Source organism: Mobula birostris, chromosome 14 (genome assembly GCF_030028105.1).
Source record: "Mobula birostris isolate sMobBir1 chromosome 14, sMobBir1.hap1, whole genome shotgun sequence".
NCBI classification, from domain to species: Eukaryota; Metazoa; Chordata; class Chondrichthyes; order Myliobatiformes; family Myliobatidae; genus Mobula; species Mobula birostris.
The window spans coordinates 47,100,393-47,122,996 of NC_092383.1; the positions used below are offsets into that span (position 1 = coordinate 47,100,393).

The 22,604-nt window shown below is 42.5% G+C and overlaps 1 protein-coding gene across 4 annotated transcripts in view; it reads left to right on the plus strand.

Moving 5' to 3' along the window:
- cep152 (centrosomal protein 152) overlaps positions 1 to 22,604 on the plus strand; it is a 289,528-nt gene that overhangs the window by 216,116 nt on the left and 50,808 nt on the right. For 3 of the 4 annotated variants that reach the window (XM_072278504.1, XM_072278505.1, XM_072278507.1), the window contains 4 exons: positions 2,283 to 2,418; positions 3,549 to 3,728; positions 8,532 to 8,813; positions 17,306 to 17,437. In XM_072278504.1, the coding sequence (XP_072134605.1) occupies positions 2,283 to 2,418; positions 3,549 to 3,728; positions 8,532 to 8,813; positions 17,306 to 17,437 (730 nt within the window). The remainder of the gene's footprint in view (positions 1 to 2,282; positions 2,419 to 3,548; positions 3,729 to 8,531; positions 8,814 to 17,305; positions 17,438 to 22,604) is intronic. The other variant, XM_072278506.1, reaches the window with a different exon arrangement.

Consider the following 22,604-nt stretch of genomic DNA (forward strand, 5'->3'; position numbering starts at 1 on the left):
CCTTTTCCAGCTCCCTGTTGAATCTCAACCCCACATCTTTGCTGCTATTTGGAGGCTTATATATGATTCTCATAATGTTTTTTCTACCCTTACAGTTTTGTAATCCACCCACAGAAATTCAACCTTCTCTTACCCTATGTCACCTCTTGCTAAAGATGTAATTCCATCTCTTACCAACAGTGCCACACCACCGATGCCTTCCTGCCTGTCCTTTCAATACAAAGTGTATTCTTTGATGTTAAGCTCCCAACCATGATCTTCTTGAAGCCACAACTCAGTGATGCCCACAATGTCATACCGACCAGTCCAATTGTACCATGAGTATGTCCACCTTATTTCGAATACTACGCACATTTAAGTATAGTACCTTCAGTCCTGCATTCTTTGCCCTTTTGAATTTTGCCTCTGTGGTAATATTTAACTCTTTGCTCTGTCTGCATTTGTACCCAATCATTGGCTTGTTCTTCCTTACATTCATGATACACCCATCATCGACTTGTAAACTTGCTCGCTCATATTCAGCTCTATCATACTGGTTCCCATCTCCCTGCCATATTAGTTTAAACCACTCCCCTAGTAAATTTGCCCCCAAGAATACTGGTCCCCCTCAGGTTCAAGTGCAACCTGTCCCTTTTTACAGGTCCCACCTGCCCCAGAAGAGGTCCCAATTATCCAGAGATCTGAATCCCTGCCCCCTGCTCCAATTCTTCAACCACACATATATCTGCCATTTCATTCTATTCCTATCCTCAGTGTTGCATGGCACAGACAGCAATCCTGAGATTACTACTTTTGAGGTCCTGCTTCTCAGCTTCCTCTTAAGTCTCTGTATTCTGTTTTCAAGACCCCCCCCCCTCCCTCTTTCTACCTATGTCGTTGGTACCAATATGTACCATTACTTCTGGTTGCTCACCCTACTTTTTCAGAATATTGTGGACACGTTCAGAAACGTCGCGGACCCTGGCACCAGGGAGGCAAACTACCATCCGTTTCCGTTTCCTTTTCACATCCACAGAATCACCTGTCTGGCCCCCTGACTATAGAGTCCCCTGTTGTCTGCTGCCATCCTCTTCAGTTCCCTGCCCTTCTGAGCCATAGGGCCAGACTCAATGCTGGAGGCACAGCCACTCTTGCTTCCCCCAAGTAGGTCATCCCCGCTAACAGTACTCAAAATGCAGTACTTATTGTTGAGGGGAGCTGGGTGGCCACAGGGGTGCTCTCCACTATCTGACATCCTCCGTTTCCTCTCCTGACAGTCACCCATGTGGCCACTGGGGAGGATGGGAGTCTCCTGGAAATCCTACATCTGATACCCAGAACAGAGCACTGGCTCTGTAGACAGTCTTTCTATTCTCTCAAGAGTTAAATAAGAAATAAGGAATGAATTTGCCTGCTTACCTTGCCTCTACCTGTTCTCGTCAAAACCTTGTTGAACCAAAGCCTTACTACTCTGCCTCAGACTACTCCGACAACGACCACTCCGCCAGACGGTACCTGTTATTTATAGAGACTGGGTTTTTATGCAAGGGAACCCTTGTTGCACCTGAGCAGTACTCCAATGAATAGAAAACAACTTGGCCTTTTAAAATCTTCACCCTCAGCTACATTCTCGCCAACTCTAGTGATGTGAACTGGCCATGGTCCACCTCACCAGGTGTGTCTTCTGTCACGTCACTGGTAGTTGCATCGCACACGACCTTAATATCTGTATTATCCATCATAAGGTACTTCCCACAGCATCCATCATAGAGTGATCACTTTCCACAAAATATTGGCTTAAACACACAAATATGCCACTTAGTCAGTCCTTATACAGCATTCAATTTCTGGGCGAGCACCCCACGTTTTATTTTTTGCATCATTCCTTGTAAACTCGGGACTGTTGTGCGTGAAATGACTAGCAGTTTCTGAGACAGTCAAATCACCGCGTATGGCATTACCCATCCCTGCATGGTCAAAGTCACATAGATCACATTTCTTCCTCATTCTGATGTTTGGTCTGAACAGCAACTGAACCGCTTGACCATGTCTGCATGCTTTTATGCATTGAGTTGTTGCTACATAATTGGCTGATCGATATTTGCATTTTCGATCAAGTTTACGGGTGTACCTAATAAAGTGGCTACTCAGTGTATCGAATATGTGTGCATAATATAATAAGCTTTGAACACTAGTATCTGCTGAAATATTACCATGTTGATGAAATAAAAGCTGGAATTATATATTTTTCTTCTCCTTCAATTTTCGGAACTATATTTGTTGCTTTTTTCTTCATGTATTAGTGCTCAACTGGAACAGCTCAAACAAGAGATGTCTGGAGTGCAAGAGTGTTACATCACCATCTGTAAAGAAAAAGACTCCTTGGAGAGCCAATTAAAGAAGGAAATGTCCCTCAAATTAACAACAGTGGAGCAGGAAGTTAGTGAGAAACATTTTTGTCATTTGTTATCGTATTTTTTAACTGAACCTCTTTGAGGTGTTCATTGACACTTTGTTTTCTCCATTGCACATTGTACTTTTTTTTCCTTACAGTTAATAAGCCTCATGTTAGTGCTTCTGGTCTGTAGGATTGGCTGAATATTGAATGGAAAATTATCTGTTCTTACTAAAACCAGCCATTGAAGGATACTCCAGCAGACCCTTGAGTTGGTTTTAATGACTTTTAACTTTGCTTTGATATTAGACCTGTAGCACTGATATGATTTTTATGCAACTTGTGGTGTGTCTACATGTTTAATCAAGTGTCTATCTTTAATCAGACACATGAGAAAATCTGCATATACTGGAGGTCCAAATCAATCCTGATGAAAGGTCTCAGCCTAAAGCATGACTGCTTACTCTTTTCCATAGATGCTGTCTGGTCTGCTGAGCTCCTCCAGCATTTTATGTATGTGTGTGTGTGGTTATGTTTAATTTCATCTTGTCAATAACAGTTAGTATGTATTTGATATTTTACCTGTTTTCAGTTTGTTATTTATGCACTGTTTGAATGAGAAAACTTAAAAAGAAAACTAATTTAATAGAAATTGAATTTGAATAAGGCCAGTTTTTTTTATTTACTGTGCAGTCCCTTTGCCTCTGAAAATCAGGGTTCAAGTTCAGTCAAAATATGATCCTAAGTTAAAGCCAATTTGAAGAGATTTTTCACTTCCGTTTTATGGTTTCTTATCCACTGATAAGTGAATCCACTTTGTGAAATAGAAATATTGCACTGGAAATATTGGCATTCGTATGAGAAAATATTAGTGTGACTTAACTTCAGAATACAATGTCACTTAACCAAATCATAGTATATTATTTTATCATTTTATTAAATCATCTTTCTACGCATTAGTGGAAAGAATGTACTGGTAGAATAATGTACCATTCCTGTGGCCCTGTGCTATAACATCCAGTATGCCAAATATTCAGAAAATAGCAAATTTTGTCCGAGGCTTTATTTTTCAGTGTTAACACTCGTACCAGTTGGAGAAGGTATATTTGCACTTGGTCTTAAATATAATTGCTTTGTTTGTACAGTAACTGAATTATATATTTGAATTTTTCAGTTAAAAAAGACATATTTAGCAGAATTGCAAGAGAATTTGAATGGGCTCAATGAAAAACATGAGACTGCAATGCAAGCTGCAAAACAGCAATGGATGAGAGAAGATGAAACCAACATCAAGTTACAAGTTGAAAGCCAATTAAAGCTAGCCAAAGCACAGTGGCAAGAAGAACAGCAAAAAGTAATGTTCTTGACAATTAAATGAATGTAGGGAAAATGTAATTCGATGCTGAGCTGTGCAGAGGTTATAAATTGTGCCTTTTCTTAATGATATATCTTTTGTATACTGAAAATTTCCCTGCTGTTTCTTTAAAACAGTAAATTATTGATTTATTTGTTTATTTATTATGTTTTTTTTTCTCTGTCTGTCTGTGCTTGGTTATGTATTGCATTGAACTGCTGCTGCTGCTAAGTTAACAAATTTCACGTCACATTCCAGTGATAATAAACCTGATTCTGATTCTGAAAAATTTTTTTAATGCTTTTTTAATGATTGTTTTGTTTGATTTTTATTTTAATTGTGTATTTTATTTTGTCTGTAATTTTGTTTTTCCAACTACTTCCACTCAATCGAAGAAAATAAGGCGATAAGACAAAGGAGCAGAATTAAGACATTTGGCCCATTGAGTCTGCTCCGTCATTCAGTCATGGCTGATCCTACCCCCCCCCCCCACCCCCGACTCTATTCCCTGTAAGTTTTGATGTTGTGTCCAATCAAGAACCTATCAATCTCTGCCTTAAATACACCCAACGACCTGACCTCCACAGCCACCTGTGGTAACAAATTCTACAAATTCACCACTCTCTGGCTAAAGAAATTTCTCCGCCTCTCTGTTTTAAATGGACACCCTCTATCCTCTATCCTGAGGCTGTGCCCTCTTGTCCTAGACTCCTCCACCATAGGAAACATCCTTTCCACATCTATTCTATCTAGGCCTTTTAACATTCAAAAGATTTCAATGAGATCCCCCCTCATCCTTCTAACTTCCGAGTATAGACCAAGAACCATCAAATGTTCCTCGTATGACAACCCCAGAATCATCCTTGTGAACCGCTCCTGTACCCTCTCCAATGCCAGCACATCTTTTCTAACATGAAGTGCCCAAAATTGTTCACAATACTCGAAGTGCAGCCTCATCAAAGCCTTATACGAGGGATGATTGATAAGTTTGTGGCCTAAGATAGAAGGAGTCAATTTTAGAAAACCTAGTATATTTATTTTTCCTACATTTACACACTTAGTCCAGCGGTCACGGAGCATACATATCCCTTTATAGAAGTCGACGTCTTGGACCTCCAGAAGTGATCCACAGCAGGAGTGATTGATAAGTTCGTGGCCTAAGGTAGAAGGCGATGAGTTATTAACTTCAAACTTTCTGCATTTTCACTCAAAGAGTTGAACTGCACGTGCATGTAACGAGAGCTGTATAACTACTCTCCTTCTACCTTAGGCCACGAACTTATCAATCACCCCTGCTGTGGACCACTTCCACAAAGAAGGGATCCGTATGCTCCACGACCGCTGGACTAAGTGTGTACATGTAGGAGGGGACTACGTTAAAAAATAAATATACTAGGTTTTCTAAAGTTGACTCCTTCGACCTTAGGCTACGAACTTATCAATCACCCCTCGTAAACCCTCAGCATCAAATCCCTGCTTTTGTATTCAAGACCTCTTGAAATGAATGCTAACATTGCATTTGCCTCCTCACCACTGACTCAGCCTTCAAGTTAATCTTTAGGTTGCTCTGCACAAGGACTCCCAAGTCCCTTTGCAACTCAGATTTTTGGGTTTTCGCCCCACTTAGAAAATGGTCTACACATATATTTCTACTACCAAAGTGCATGTCTGTGTATTTTCCAGATTTGCATTTGAGTTGCCACTTTCTTGCCCATTCTCCTAATCTGTCTTAAGTCTTTCTGCAGCCTACCTGTTTCATCAACTCTACTTGTCCCTCCATCAGTCTTGTTATTAGCTGCAAACTTGGCAACAAAGCCATCTGTTCCATCATTTAAATCCTTGATATACAGTATAAAAAGAAGCTGTCCAACATCGACTCCTGAGGAACACCACTAGTCACTGGCAGCCAACCAGACAAGGATCCTTTCATTCCCAGCTGCCTCCTACCTATCAGCCAATGCTCTAACCAACTTTCCTGTAATACCACGGGCTCTTAACTTGGTAAAGCAGCCTCATGTGTGACACCTTGTCAAAGGCCTTCTGTAAGTCCAAATATACAACATCTACTGAATCCCCTTTATCTATCCTACTTGTAATCTCTTCAGAAAATTCTAACAGGTTGGTCAGGCAAGATTTTCCCTTAAGAAACCATGTTGACTTTGCCTTATCTTGTCTTACTTAACTGTAGATTTTAATAGACTTAAATATGTTCCATTAATTGAAACCCATTGTTATTTTACGTAAACATGCTGACTTTTTCTGATTTAAATTTAAAAAGCTATGTGGCTTAACAAAATGATAGTAATTCCTCATTTCACATCCAGTTCAGTACTCCAAAGAGTAATTGTTGCCGATGCAATATCATGACCATAAAGCAAAGTTCCAGAAGTAGCAAAGCAGCAGTGACAATTTTCATATTTAATTATGTTTATCTTTTGTATTTTGTGGGAATTAATAGTGTGGTCATCTGAGAGGGCAGATTTTTATGATGTTGATTGCTTTTAGTGTGTTGAAAGTTCCTCATTCCAAAAAATTGAAGCAGTGAGAACTTGTAGTGTGTAGTTTTCAGAACAAAAGCCCATCTATTATGTCATTTGACTAGAGTAGATGCCCAGTCTTGGATGTAATCATCAGAAAAAACCGTTTGCATGCTGGGTGACTATGAAAATACATCTCTGCTAATTTTAAGTACTGTCACTGACATTTCCTGGACTTTTTTCCCAATTTAAAAATAGCAGGTTCTTAGATTGCATAATTTCTGTTCATTGTATGTAATGTGGCAGTAATGGCCTCAGGCACTGGGAGATTGAGAAGGTGCTTTGTCATGCAAGTACTTGTGCTAATACTTATAGAGGTTTGTGAATGCTTAGTATCTATTGAAATGGCAAGTCTTGAATAATCAATTAATGGTTTAATTTACCAGACTGTATGATAACAATAGAATGCTTGATATAATTTACTTGGACTCTCAGAAGGCTTTTAACAAGCTACTCCATGAGAGGCTAATAATAAAACTACAGGAGGTAGGGATTCAGGGTAAGGTGTGCAAATAGATGCAGAATTAGCTCAATAATAGAAAACAATGAATTATGGAGAGAACAAACATGAGGAAATCTGCAGATGCTGGAATTTCAAGCAACACACATAAAAGTTGCTGATGAACGCAGCAGGCCAGGCAGCATCTCTAGGAAGAGGTACAGTTGACATTTCGGGCCGAAACCCTTCGTCAGGACTAACTGAAAGAAAAGGTAGTAAGAGATTTGGAAGTGGGAGGGGGAGGGGGAGATCCAGAATGATAGGAAAAGACAGGAGGGGGAGGGATGGAGCCCAAGAGCTGGGCAGTTGATTGGCAAAAGGGATATGAGAGGATCATGGGACAGGAGGCCTAGGGAAAAAGAAAGGGGGAGGGGGAACCCAGAGGATGGGCAAGGGGTATAGTGAGAGGGACAGAGGGATAAAAGGGAGAGAGAGAAAAAGAATGTGTGTAAATAAATAAATAAATAAAGGATGGGGTACGAGGGGGAGGTGAGGCATTAGCGGAAGTTTGAGAAGTCAATGTTCATGCCGTCAGGTTGGAGGCTACCCAGACGGTATATAAGGTGTTGTTCCTCCAACCTGAGTATGTCTTCATCTTTACAGTAGAGGAGGCTGTAGATAGACATATCAGAATGGGAATGGGATGTGGAATTAAAATGTGTGGCCACTGGGAGATCCTGCTTTCTCTGGCGAACAGAACATTATGGAGACAGGATCATTTTCATACCTAGAAGATGTTAAAAATGGGGTTCTGCAGGAATTGTTTTTGGACTACTGCTGTTTTTAATTTACATCAATGATTTTGATAAGTACATTAACCAAATAGACTAGTGAAGTTTGCGGATAACCCAAAATTAAGGGGGGGGGGGCGCAGGCTGATAACGTTCAGATAGCAGAATTAATACAGTTAGCTCTAAACAAAATCCAAATGTAGCCAGATAAATGGCAGATGAAATTTAATGTAAGTAAATGTAAGGTATTATATATAGGAAGTAGAAAAATTAGCTATAAATATATAGTGGGGGTGGATTGAGTTCAAAAGTGTATGAGAAGGATTTGGGTGTCCTAGTAGACTCATCACTATCAACATCTAGACAATACACATGTGATTAGGAAGGCCAATAGAATGTTGCACTACGTAATGCGCTCAGTGGAGTTCAAATCAAGAGATGTTCTCCTTAAGCAGTATAATGCACTTATGAGGCCACACCTTGAAGACTATGTGCAATTTTGGTCTGTATTGTGTGAAGGCACTAGAGAGATTCCGGAGAAGGACATTCCAGATCTGCTGGGTATGAGCTATATAGAAAGATCAAAAGAATTAAATCTTTTTAGCCTAAGTAGATGTAGAATGAGAGGAGACATGATAGAAGTGTTCAAAATCACGAAGGATATCAGTAAAGTGGATGCCAGCTGCTACTTCAAAATTAGTCTATCATCAAGGACACAGGTCCGTAGGTGGAAACTGGTTAAGGAGAGATTTCAGAGTAGCATCAAGAAGCATTTCTTTACAGAGCGAGTTGTGGACATAGGGAACAAATTACCTAGTTGTGTAGTTGAGAGTAGTACCTTAGAGACTTTCATATCTAAACTAGATTGTTATTTCAACACACTATATGAATAGGAATTGGGCCAGCTTTTTTGAGGTGAATGGCCTGTTCATATCAAAAAACTTTATATGTTCTAATATTCTAATGTTTATTAAAATCTATCATTGAGGGTTTGTAATTCTAGATATTATTTTGTTGTGCCTTTTCTTGATTTTAGGTTACAGAATGTGCGATACGTGCAGTTGAAACAGAATGGCGTCTTTGTCTTCATAAGGCCACAGAACAGAAGACTTCTTCAAAGAGAGAGGAAGTTCGTGAAAATCAGGAAGCAATTAACAGTGAAGTTTATATATGCCAAGAATTAGAAGCTTGGCCTCCAAATCTAAATTTGACAATGGAGCAGCAAACAAAGGAGGAAAGAATAGCAGCGGTTAATGAGGCATTACAAAAACTTGAACTAGAACTGCAGAAAAAGAATGAAGATAACGTGGCCAAACAGGCAAGATGTGAAAATTGTATCTCTATATAATGTGATAAGACACAATAAGAAGGGTTCTAAAAAAGTTACTATTTATTTAGAATGAATTGGAAAAGATTTGAAGCACTTCTTAAACAGAAGAGATTCTGCAGATACTGCAAGTATTAAGCAACACAATGCTGGAGGAACTCAGTCGGAGAGTATCAACAGAGCGGAATAAGCAGTCGACCTTTTTTGGCTGAGACCCTTCATCAGGATTGGAAAGGAAGGGGGCAGAAGCCAGAATAAGGTGTGGGAATAGGGAAAAGAATACAAGCTAGGTGGGACTAGGTGAAAGGCAAGGTGGGTAGGTGGAGAAGATATGAAGCAAGAAGCTGGGAGGTGAAAGATAGAATAAGTGAAGTGATAAGGAATATGGAATCTAATAGAGGACAGTGGGCCATGGAAGAAAGGGAAGGGGAATGGGAAGCAGAAGGAGGTGATGGGCTTGTTAGAACAAAAAGGTGAGAGGTAACCTGTATGGGGAATAGATAAAGCGAGAAGGGGTGGGTAATTACCAGAAGATGGTGTTCGTTTGTGTCATCAGATTAGAGGCTGGACAGAATATAAGGTAATGCTTGTCCCACCGTTATGCCAGTAGAAATGTCCGTGGACAGATACATCAGAATAGGAATGGAAAGTTGAATTGAAATTGGTAGCCAACCAGAGATTCTGCCTCATCCAGTGAACAGAGCAACGGTGTTCAACAAAGTGGTCTCCTAGTCTGTGTCAGGTCTTGCTACTGTAGAGTAGGCTGCAATGAACTTGCAGGTGAAGTATCATCTCATCTGAAGTGACTATTTAGGGCTCTGAAAGATAGTCCATCTGGTAATTACTCCCTTCTCCACCGCCCCCCCCCCCCCCCACCCACCCCTTTTTCCATTTCACATTCTGCCTTCTGTCCTGATAAGAACATAAGAAATAGGAGCAGGAGTAGGCCTTCTGGCTCATCAAGCCTACTCCGCCATTCAATAAGATCATGGCTGATCTGGCCATGGACTCACCTCCACCTACCTGCCTTTTCCCCATAACCCTTAATTCCCCTACTATGCAAAAATCTATCCAACCGTGCCTTAAATATACTGACTGAGGTAGCCTCCACTGCTTCATTGGGCAGAGAATTCCTCAGATTCACCACTCTCTGGGAAAAGCAGTTCCTCTTCATCTCCATCCTAAATCTACTCCCCCTGAATCTTGAGGCTATGTCCTCTAGTTCTAGTCTTACTTGCCAGTGGAAACAACTTTCCTTCCTCTATTTTATCATTCCTTCCTCTTTCATCATTTTATATGTTTCTGTAAGATCTCTTCTCATTCATCTGAATTCCAGCAAGTACAATACCAGCGACTCGATCTCCCTTCATAGTCTGACCCCCTGATCTCTGGAATCGACCTGGTGAACATCCTCTGCACCACCTCCAAAGCCAGTATATCCTTCCTCAAGTAAGGAGACCCAGAACTGCATGCAGTACTCCAGGTGTGGCCTCACCAGTACCCTGTACAGTTGCAGCATAACCTCCCTGCTGTTCAATCCCTTTAGCATTGAAGGGCAATGGAACATTGATAGCCTGCTGCATCTGCAAACCAATGTTTTGTGATTCATGCACAAGCACTCCCAAGTCCTCCTGAACAGCATGCTATAATTTTCACCATTTAAATAATAATCTGCCCTTCCATTTTTCTTTCCAAAGTGGATGACCTCGCATTTACTAACATTGTACTCCATCTGCCAGACCCTTGCCCACTCACTTAACCTATCTATATCTCTCTGGAGACTCTCTGTATCTTCTGCACAATTTGCTTTTCCACTCAGTTAGTATCATCAGCAAACTTAGATACACTACACTTGGTTCCCTCTTCCAGATTGTTAATGTGTATCGTGAACAGTTGCGGGCCCAGCACCAACCCCTGGGGCACACTGTTCCCCACTGATTCCCAACCAGAGTAGCACCCATGTATCCCAACTCTCTGCTTTCTATCCATGCTAATACATCACTCCCAACTCTATGCATCCTTATCATATGAATAAGACTTTTATGTGGCACATTATCGAACACCTTCTCGAAATTCAAGTAAATAATATCCATCTGTTCCCCTCTACCCACTGTGCTCATTATATCCTCAAAGAACTCCGGTAAGTTTGTCAAACAGGATCTGCCTTTGCTGAATCCATGCTGCATTTGCCTGATGGATCCACTTCGTTCCAGATGTCTTGCTATTTCTTCTTTAATGATAGCTTCAAGTATTTTCTCAACTATAGATGTTAAATTAACTGGCCTATTGTTACCTGCCTTTTGCCTATGTCCTTTTTTTGAACAGTGGCGTCACATTTGCCGTCTTCCAATCTGCTGAGACCTGTACAGAGAATTTTGGTAAATTATTACCAAAGCCTCTACTATAAATCCTGCCATTTTTTCAGTACCCTAGGATGCATTCCATCTGGACCAGGGGACTTATATCTTCAGGCCCACAAGTTTGCTCAGCACTACCTCTTTAATGATAGCTATTGTATCGAGTCCTCAGGGGCGTATCTCGGAAAATAGCACCTATGGCAAGCACTGAAATTGAGCCCCTGTCCAAACATCTGACACCCATCTTTTAGATAACTTTACCATAATATCAGCTCAAAACTACAAGTCAAGCTCGTTAATCTTTTAATTAACAAATTATGACACTACATGAAAATTATAACTGCACCTTCCTTCCTTTCACTGATGCAGATTGGTCCATGATGTGATTAAAGGTTTCTTCTGTCCTTCACAGAGTCTGCCTGACCCATGGAGGCTCTCAAATACGAAAATATTAGTTTTAACTTGCTGAATGATCTCTCACAGCTGGCGATGGAAACTGCATTATCTGAATAGCAATGTGAAGATTGGGGAAGACGCTGTCATCTCCATACTAAGCAATAAATTCAAGAAGCTCCTCAGGTCTTGATATTTTCATGTTGATCTGCCGTGATAGCAACATTCTGCAATCCAAAATTTCTTCATATGGCTGCTGTCCATCAAAATGAGAGCTGTACAATTCGCCCAAATTTTTGCACTTCTTTAGGTCGTTACTGTTGGCGCCATAACACAGTCCCTCGACATCGAGAAGGAACCCAAACTTGGCGTCAGTGTCGTGCAAACGAGCGAACCTTTGGTCCATTTCTCTGTGAAGACAGTCGAGTGTTCCCTTCTTGACTCTTCCCATTTCCTCCTTAGCTGTTAACCCAGCGTCTCTCGAGTTCTCATCAGCCATTCATTTATTTTGTCTCTGACGTCTTTCAACTTCAGTATTCCATTCTTGACAGAGATCGACTCCTTCGAGTGACTCACTGACCAACACTTCTCTTTCATCATAAAAATGATCTTGGAGGGCTTTCAAATCCAAGGCAGCATGGTGGAAGTTCATGCTAAGATCCTGCAGCCTCTTTTGAATACAGTCAATGCAAATGAGTACTTTGTTCCAAAATCCGAGCAAAATCAGAAAATCATAACTCAACATGCGGTTGTACAGCTACCTTGTGTCACTTCTTGTTTCACTGATCTCGTTTTCATTGTCTAACATCCTGCAGAACTTGAAATATCTCTTCAAGGTACTTGTTGACGGGCTTCACTGCTTCTGTCCTTGCCCTCCACCTGGTTTCAGACTCCGACTTAACAACTACAGACACGGCGTTTTTGAGGTTTTCCCAGTGCTGTGTTGAATGAGAGAAAAACACGTAGAGAGCTTCGATGGTTCCAAAAAACGTGACCATCATTGTATCCTGCTTGGCTGCGTGTACACCCAAGTTGAGTGAGTGATTGTCGCAATTCACAAACACTGCCAGGTTGTTTTTCTCACGTATTCTTTGATGAACACCACTTCTGTGTCCAGCCATCACAGCAGCGTTGTCATAGCACTATGACCGACAATCTTGTAGCTCCATTTCATCCTTCTGTAGCTGTTTCAAGATGTCTTCAACCAAGCTCTCAGCATCCTTCCGGCTTATCTCGATAAAACAAAGGAAGGGCTCTCTAACACGGACTGTTTTCCTCTCAAAATCAACTTCCACATACCTCACTACTTCTGACATCTGCTCACGGTGTGCCTGATCAGGAGCCGAGTCGAACATGAGACCATAGTACTTGGCTTTATGAATGCTTCTCAGTAAACTCTGGCGAACAGTGGATGCCATCATATGGATGAATTCGTTCTGGACACCCGGTGAAAGATGAGACGTGGATCCAGGATGACTTTCCAAATGAGTAAGGTGTTCTTTTATGACAGGGTCAAAGGTGGCCAGTAGTTTCAGTAAGCCAAGGAAATTTCCCACATTGGAGTCATCGTCTAGCTGAAGTGACTCCCTGTGTCCTCGCAAAGCCAGGTTCTGAGTTGCAAGGGATTTTATGCAGTGAAGGATTCTCGTCAAGATATCACGCCACTTCTGCTTTTCCTTCTCAATCTGTGACTGAAATACCAAGTCAATAACTCCTCTGTTTCTAAATTTCTAAATAACTCCTCTAAATTTCTTTCCATTTCTTTCCACTGTGTGAAGTATTCCTGATGATTCCTGGCATTTTCATGAACACTAATCCTTTCAAGTGCTTTCCACTGGTTGAATCCACTTTCCTGCTCCAATGAGGATTGATGGTCTGACTGGGAATGGAGAAGACAACAGATACAAAATGCAAATTTTTTAGAAGGGGAATAGACCAGCCATGAGCGAGTCACTTCCTCACCACGACCATTTCCCAATTTCCTCTTGAACCAAGTTTTGTTCATTGAGCGGTTATTTGTTGGTAGGAAAGGCCCGTCACTGTTCTGGAAATACTTCGAACCCAGCTTTATTCTGTTCTCAACACATCAGGCAGAATTGCTTTTCCAGTATCCTTGTCAAACTTCAGAAGTCCGATGTCATGCTGTTCAATTGCTTCTGGTATGACAGTTTGAGGCTCTTTGACACCATCTAGTTCACTAGGTTCAGTGTCGTCAAGTAAAATCTCGTCAATAAACTCGACATCACCACCACCACCACCACCATTGTCTTCACCCTCCTGTTATGTCCATGTTCTCTGTGGCAGCCTCACTCTTAATTGCGCCACACTCGGATTTATCTGACTTGACTTCCTCCTAGGCTTGTGACAAATTTGTACTTGATCCACCTTCGGATTTTAACAAACTTGTAGCAGGTGCAGGCGGCTCCATGGAACATGTTCCATGTTGTTCTGGGCTTTTCAAAGAAGAGCATGAAGAACTTGCTTGATTTCTTGGCTTCCTCCGCCTCCAACTTTCGTCTCTTCTGTCCTTCAACTCCACTTTCCTCCTTCTTCGTGAAAAAACGTTTCATGGTCTTCTTACACAATGCTCTGAAATAAGGCCATCCTTGTGCTTCTCACCCATGATAATCAAAGACAGATCATACATCTAAAGAAAATTCTTTTTGCACTGTCCAAGGATGACTTGTCTGACTTTAATAGAAATGCTCAATGGTGCCCCCCTTCAAGTGACGCCCAGAGCATGTGCCATACCCGCCATACTTTAGATACGCCACTGCGAGTCCTCACCCCTCATCACATCCATAACATCTCTCTTTGGCATGTTAGACGTGTCCTTCACTATGAAGACCAACACAAAATAGTCATTCAAAGCCTCTGCCATTTCCTCATTACCTAATATCAATTTCCCCTTCCCGTCCTCCAAAGGACCTACATTCACTTTAGCCACCCTTTTCCACTTTATATAAAAACTTTTACTCTTTGTTTTTATATTTTGTGCTAGTTTATTTTCATAACTGGCTTCCCTTTCTTTATTGCTCGCTTCGTGGTCCATTAGTGTTTTTTAAAGTTGTCCCAGTCTTCCAGTTTCCCACTGCTCTTGGTGACTTTGTATGCATGTGCTTTTAGCTTGATGCCTTCTTTTATTTCTTATTTAGTTTCCATTGATCGTGTGGATAGTCAGAGGCTTTTTTCCCAGGGCTAACACGAGAGGGGTCAGTTTTAAGGTGCTTGAAAGTAGGTACAGAGGAGATGTAGTCTCCATTGTTTTGGGTCTCAGCCCAATATGTTGACTGTTTATTCCACTCCATAGATGTTGCCTGACTGTTGAGTTCCTCCAGCATTTTGTGTGTGAAGCACACCTTTTCCTTTAATGTCTCAACTGTTTTGAGACAGGGTTTCACACTAAAACTATTTTGAAGTAGTGTAAATGTGGTATCCATATCAATGGAGGAGAGAATTGCACAAGAATAATTGAAAAGAACAACAGTGGGCATTTAGGCCCCTTGAGCCAGCTCACCGTTCAACCTTCCAGTTTTCTGTCCTGCATGAATACACTCTTTGATTCCTCCAGGACCTATAACTGTCATTTCCTAGTTTCAATGAATGATCTTCCATAGTCCACTTGAGTAGATATTCCATACAGTTAGCATGCTTTAATTAGAAGAATTTTCTTTCATTCCTCAGTGGCTGCCCTTTATTTTGGGATTGCCATAGTTCTGCCAGGAGTTACACCCTTTCTGTATTTATCCTACTGCAGATTTTCTCTTGTTTGTGATTTGATTACTGCTCTGTGAAGTCTTTTCCAGGGATGCCTACCCTGAAGAAGTTTTAAATCTTCCCTTCGACGGGAGTTCAGTGAAACTGTCTCTCACTGCTCCCCTGCTGTGATCCCTGCTGCTTTTCGACTCTTTGACCACGTGCTTACTCAGACCCACTACTACAGCCATGTATCCTTTCTCAAGCTTTCAGAAATGCCTCCCCACCTTCACCATTTTCCATCTCCTTGTCCCTCTCTCATGTTATCTCCTTGCTCGCCCATCGCCTCCTTCTGGTGCTCCTCCCACCCCCTCCTTTTTTCTTTCTTCCATGGCCTTCTGTCTCTTTCACCAATCAACTTCCTAGCTCTGCGCTTCATCCCTCCCCTTCCAGGTTGTACCTATTGCATGGCTTTTCTCTCTCCCCTCTCCCCACCTTTCAAACCTACTCCTTAGCATTTTTTCTCCAGTCCTACCAAAGGGTTTCAGCCCAAAACGTTGACTGTACTTTTTTTCCATAGATGCTGCCTGGCCTGCTGAGTTCCTCCAGCATTTTGGTGTGTGTTGCTATAATCTGCTGAGACGAAGCGCAGACTAGGTGATCACATTGCAGAACGTCTGTGCTTCGTCTACCATGACTGGAGCTCCTGATTGTGAGCCATTTAATTTCTCCCATTCCTGCACTGGTACATCTGTCGTCAGCCTCCTCTGCTGTCGGGGTGAGGCTAAACATAAACTAGAACAGCAGCTCACATTCTGACTGGGTAGTCTATAACTTGATAGCATGAACATTGAATTTGCTAACTTCCAGTAAAGTGTTTCAATTCTTACTCTCTCTGATCTACCTAGTTCCTCCTTTACTCTATCCCATCACCTAATTTCTTTCACCAGCTCCTTCCACTCCATCTGCCTATCACCCATGCACTCCTCACACTGTGTTCCTTTCCCCACCACATCACCTCCCTTATTCGATTTTATCCTCCACTTATCCTATAAGATTCTATCACCTGCAGCCCTTTGTCACCTCCACCTATCACCTCCCACACTCTTTCTATCTTCATCTTCCTTTTTCTGCCTATCACCCTTCCTTCCCTGTATCCCATCACTTGCCAGCTCTTGTTCCACCTCTTTATCTCCCCTGTTCCCAGTGTAATCCAGATAATGCATCTTGACCCAAAATGTCAACTGTCCACTTCCATCTACACATGCTTTCTGACTCACTGAGTTCCTCTTACATCTTGTTTCTTGAAAGGGACTCAGCCATTCAGCTGTCTATACTGCCTGAAGTAGTATGCCTCTCTTTTACTTCCTCCTATCAGCTATACTCTTTTACCCAGGTGCTGCTTCACAGGTCTTAATGTTGAAGTTGTTTAAGTGAGTGGAACATCATGATGTAGGTCTCAACCCAAAATATCAACCCAGCCCTGACCTCCACTGTTGCTGCCTGATCCACTGAGTTCCTCCAACAGACTATTTTTTGCTGTAGTGACAGCATCTACTGTCTCTTGTGTCAACACTGTTTCGTAGTCTACTTATCAAACTACTTGTGAACAACACTACTGGTTAGCTGAGGCAGAGAAAAATATGACATTTGGTATAATATTTTGCCCCTTCATTTATATTACTTAAGTCATTATGTGTTATTAACCACTGCACAGTGAGAAAGGACTTCAAAAGTACTGGGAGGGATTGAACTTGATTGACTTTTTTCAAAGATATTTTACAAATTGAAATTGACACTAAATCCAAGAAATTGACCATAAATGCATGAAAATCTGAATTTTGTGGTGAAGCAGCTGTAAATTAAATTTGAAGGTTAGTTATTTGAGAATTGAACAATTCTTTAAAAGCTTGTTTTATGGATCAGAATAAATTAATCATTTAACATTATTTGAAGGAAAACTTTTTTTAAACTGCAAAATTTTGGAGGAAATAAGTTAAAGTAAATATGATGAAATAACATGTCTTATTTTCTAAGGTTGAAATAGCATTAGCAAAAGCTCATGACCGTTGGTTGGAAGAATTGTCTGATCTGCCTGAGTACAGGGCCAATTTACAAATTGAGGAAATGAAATGGAAGAGAAAGTATGAAAAAGATGTAGCAACACAGGTAAAGTGATTCAGCATTACCATTTTACCTAGGCTGTCAAAATAGACTATAAATAATGTATACCATTCAAGAAATTTAAAAAGATAAAGCAAAACTTTGAGATTTTATTTTATTCAGAGATGATGAGACTTACTGCAACATGTACTAAAATATTACTTGTAATCGTTCATACCCAACTTGTCTAGAATTTCTTCTATTTGCTGTGCTAAACATGTACTGCATACAGCACTAGCACCTTATTCAAAACTGATGTTAAAAATTGCACTATAGTGGTTTAGAACTCTCTAGCACCTTGTCTGGCTCCCAACTGCTATATCTTCACCATGCTGATCATTAGGAAAGAGTCATTCACTCGTTATGTGTCGTGTTGTATGACGTAGGCAACCATGGTCTTTCCTTGACCATGCTTGTTCATGACAAATTTCACTGCAGGAGTGGTTTGCCATTGCCTTCTTCTGGGCAGTGCCCTTACAAGCTAGGTGACCCCAGACATTATTAATACTCTTCAGAGTGATTGTATAACCAGGACTTGTGATATACACCAGCTGCTCATATAACCATCCTCCACCTGATCCCATGGCTTCACGTGACCCTGTTCAGGGGGCTAAGCAGGTACTACCCCTTGCCCAAAGGTGACCTGCAGGCTAGCAGATGGAAGGAGTGCCTTACACCTTCTTTGGTAGAGACATAACTCCACCCTGCCACCCAAGTTAGGAAGGATGTCAGGCCTTTAAAGGAACTCTTCCCTTGTACCTGCTAGATAGCTACAAACTATTGTGTAGTGCAGCTGAGGGAAACTACAAGGAGGAAGGAAATATGTGGGAATCCCCTTCATGATTGAATCCACGCATTGAGGAAGATCATTGAGATAGAAATCACAACAGAGCTTTTTTGTACTTTGTGGTGAGAATTCAAACATGCTAGTTATTTGAAACAACTGCCTTATGCTGTGTGCAGAGCAATTTTGTAGGAGTAGAAATTCTTTAACTGGTATCTCATTGCCAATCTTAGTGCACCATGTTCATAGTTTGTCAGTCTTCAGTGAAGGTTAGTCCAGGATAATGCTTTCCTTCAACAACTACTTCACTATTTGCTGATCAATCAATATCCACTACTTCCCTTGGCAGCAAGTTTCAGCTACTTGTTATTCTCTGTGTTTGCTAGAAAACAAAAAAAATCTCCTTAAGCACCCCCCCCCCCACCTCCCACCTTAAAGATATTGCTTTCTAGCATCTGACTTCCCATCGTGGAATATTCTGGCTGTCTACCTTATCTATGATTCTCTCAGTTTTATACACTTCTTTCAGATCATTTCCCAGCCTCAGTCAATCCAAGTCTGTTCAACCTGTGCTCAATTCTGGTTGCCTCCCTACAGGAAGGATGTGGAAGCCATAGAAAGGGTGCAGAGGAGATTTACAAGGATGTTGCCTGGATTGGGGAGCATGCCTTATGAGAATAGGTTAAGTGAATTCAGCCTTTTCTCCTTGGAGCAACAGAGGATGAGAGGTGACCTGATAGAGGTGTATAAGATGATGAGAGGCATTGATCATGTGGATAGTCAGAGGCTTTTTCCCAGGTCTGAAATGGTTGCTACAAGAGGACACAGGTTTAAGGTGCTGTGGAGTAGGTACAGAGAAGATGTCAGGGGTAGATTTTTTACTCAGAGAGTGGTGAGTGCGTGGAATGAGCTGCCGGCAATGGTGGTGGAAGCGGATACCATAGGGTCTTTTAAGAGACTTTTAGATGGGTACATGGAGTTCAGTAAAATAGAGGGCTATAGGTAAGCCTAGCAATTTTTAAGGTAGGGACATGTTCGGCACACTTCTGTGGGCCGAGGGGCCTGTATTGTGCTGTAGGTTTTCTATGTTTCTATGACCTCACCTTTTAATTAATACTCTCTAATCCAAGTATCCCCCTGGTGAACCTCTTCTGCAACCTCTCTAAAGGAAAACCTGCACACCCTTCCTGTAATGCAGGGACCAGAACTGTACACAATCCAAATATTGTAGATCGGTGCTGCTAAAGATTGTGACATTTATCATAAACTTACAATTCATTTTCCAAAGTGCAATGTTTCATATTGTACTATTATACTTCTACTTTATACCTTATTGTCGCCAAACAATTGATACTAGAGCGTACAATCATCACAGCGATATTTGATTCTGCGCTTCGCGCTCCCTGGAGTACAAATTGATAGTAAATATTAAAAATTTAAATATTGGAAGCTTTTAAAAACCTACAGAAGGCGACTAGGAATATATAAATATAAATCATGAATAGAAAATAGAAACGGGAAAGCAAGGTAGTGCAAAAAAAACGAGAGGCAGGTCCACATGATCGCGGCCCCTGCCATTGATCTTGCCGGCTCCAGCACCTCAGGGCATATTCAAAACCTGGACTCCAGCAACAACCATGGACACCTTCAAAGCGATTGTGCAACCACCAACTGCGACTCCAGCCTTGAACTCCAGGCCGGGTCTTTACGTGCTGCTATTGTGACTCCCATCTCCCCTTCCCCCAACACCACTCTGCAATCCTGTCTCCCTCAGATCCCACCGTCAGCTCCTGGGCCCTCAGAGGCTCCATCTTCCTCTCACCCCAACCTTCCCCTCTCCACTGACACCCCCAGCCTCCCCCCTCCCCCCTCTGATCCCAGCTCTCATCCGTGCCGGGTCTTTACTATCCCCTCTGACCTTCAACTGTCTGAGGTAGAATGCACTGTCCTCAGTAAGGGCCTCACCTTTGTCCCCCTTCACCCACATCTCAGTGAGTTCCGCGTTCGCCATGACGCGGAACTCTTCTTCTACCGTCTCCGTCTCCGAGCCTACTTCTTCGGCAAGGACTCTTCCACCCCCACCTGTCTTCAACCCTCCTCCTCTTCATGGACACCCCGCTCTGGTCTTCTGCCTGCTCTGGATCTCTTTATTGCTAACTGCCGACGGGACATCAACCATCTCGACTTCACCGCACCTTGTTCCCATTCCAACCTTGCTCCTTCCGAATGCTCTGCTGTCCACTCCCTCCACACTAACCCTAACCTTACTATAAAACCCGCTAATAAGGGGGGTGCTGTTGTAGTCTGGCGTACTGACCTCTACCTTGCCGAGGCACAGCGACAACTCGCAGATACCTCCTCTTATTTACCCCTCAATCATCATGGCACCAGGCCATTGTCTTCCACACCATCATCGACTTTATCCGCTCAGGGGATCTCCCATCCACTGCTCCAACCTTATAGTTCCCGCACACCGCACTTCCCGTTTCTACCTCCTACCCAAGATCCACAAGCCTGCCTGTCCTGGCAGACCTATTGTCTTAGCTTGCTCCTGCCCCACCAAACTCATTTCTGCATACCTCGACACGGTTTTATCCCCTCTTGTTCAATTCCTTCCTACCTATGTTCGTGACACTTCTCAAACTCTTAAACTTTTTGATGATTTTGAGTTCCCTGACCCTCACCACTTTATTTTCACCATGGATGTCCAGTCCCTATATACTTCCATCCCCCATCAAGAAGGTCTCAAAGCTGTCCGCTTCTTTTTGGATTCCAGACCTAATCAGTTCCCCTCTACCACCACTCTGCTCCGTCTCGCGGAATTAGTCCTTACTCTTAATAATTTCTCCTTTGGCTCCTCCCACTTCCTCCAAACTAAAGGTGTAGCTATGGGCACCCGTATAGGTCCTAGCTATGCCTGCCTTTTTGTTGGCTTTGTGGAACAATCTATGTTCCAAACCTATTCTGGTATCTGTCCCCCACTTTTCCTTCGCTACATCGACGACTGCATTGGTGCTGCTTCCTGCACGCATGCTGAGCTCGTTGACTTCGTTAACTTTGCCTCCAACTTTCACCCTGCCCTCAAGTTTACCTGGTCCATTTCCGACACCTCCCTCCCCTTTCTAGATCTTTCTGTCTCTATCTCTGGAGACAGCTTATCTACTGATGTCTACTATAAGCCTACTGACGCTCACAGCTATCTGGACTATTCCTCTTCTCATCCTGTCTCTTGTGAAAATGCCATCCCCTTCTCGCAATTCCTCCATCTCCGCCGCATCTGCTCTCAGGATGAGGCTTTTTATTCCAGGACGAGGGAGATGTCCTTTTTTAAAGAGAGGGGCTTCTCTTCCTCCAACATCAATTCTGCTCTCAAACGCATCTCCCCCATTCCACGCACATCTACTCTCACTCCATCCTCCCGTCACTAGGAATAGGGTTCCCCTTGTCCTCACCTACCACCCCACCAGCCTCCGGGTCCAACATATAATTCTCCGTAACTTCCACCACCTCCAGCGGGATCCCACCACTAAGCACATCTTTCCCTCTCCCCCCTCCCCCCGCTTTCTGCAGGGATCGATCCCTACGCGACTCCCTTGTCCATTCGTCCCCCCCATCCCTCCCCACCAATTTCCCTCCTGGCACTTATCCTTGTAAGCAGAACAAGTGCTACACATGCCCTTACACTTCCTCCCTTACCACCATTCAGAGCCCCAGACAGTCCTTCCAGGTGAGGCGACACTTCACCTGTGAGTCGGCTGGGGTGATATATGGCATCCGGTGCTCCCGATGTGGCCTTCTATATATTGGTGAGACCCAACACAGACTGGGAGATCGTTTCACTGAACACCTACGCTGTCCGCCAGAGAAAGCAGGATCTCCCAGTGACCACACATTTTAATTCCACGTCCCATTCCCATTCTGATATGTCTATCCATGGCCTCCTCTACTGTAAAGATGAAGCCACACTCAGGTTGGAGGAACAACACCTTATATTCCGTCTGGGTAGCCTCCAACCTGATGGCATGAACGTTGACTTCTCAAACTTCCGCTAATGCCCCACCTCCCCCTCGTACCCCATCCGTTATTTATTTATATATGCACATTCTTTCTCTCTCTCTCCTTTTTCTCCCTCTGTCCCTTTCACTATACCCCCTGCCCATCCTTTGGGCTTTTCCCCCCCTCCCCACTTTTCTTTATCCCTGGGCCTCCTGTCCCATGATCCTCTCATATCCCTTTTGCCAATCAACTGTCCAGCTCTTGACTCCATCCCTCCCCCTCCTGTCATCTCTTATCATTTTGGATCTCCCCCTCCCCCTCCCACTTTCAAATGTCTTACTAGCTCTTCTTTCAGTTAGTCCTGACGAAGGGTCTCGGCCCTAAACGTCGACT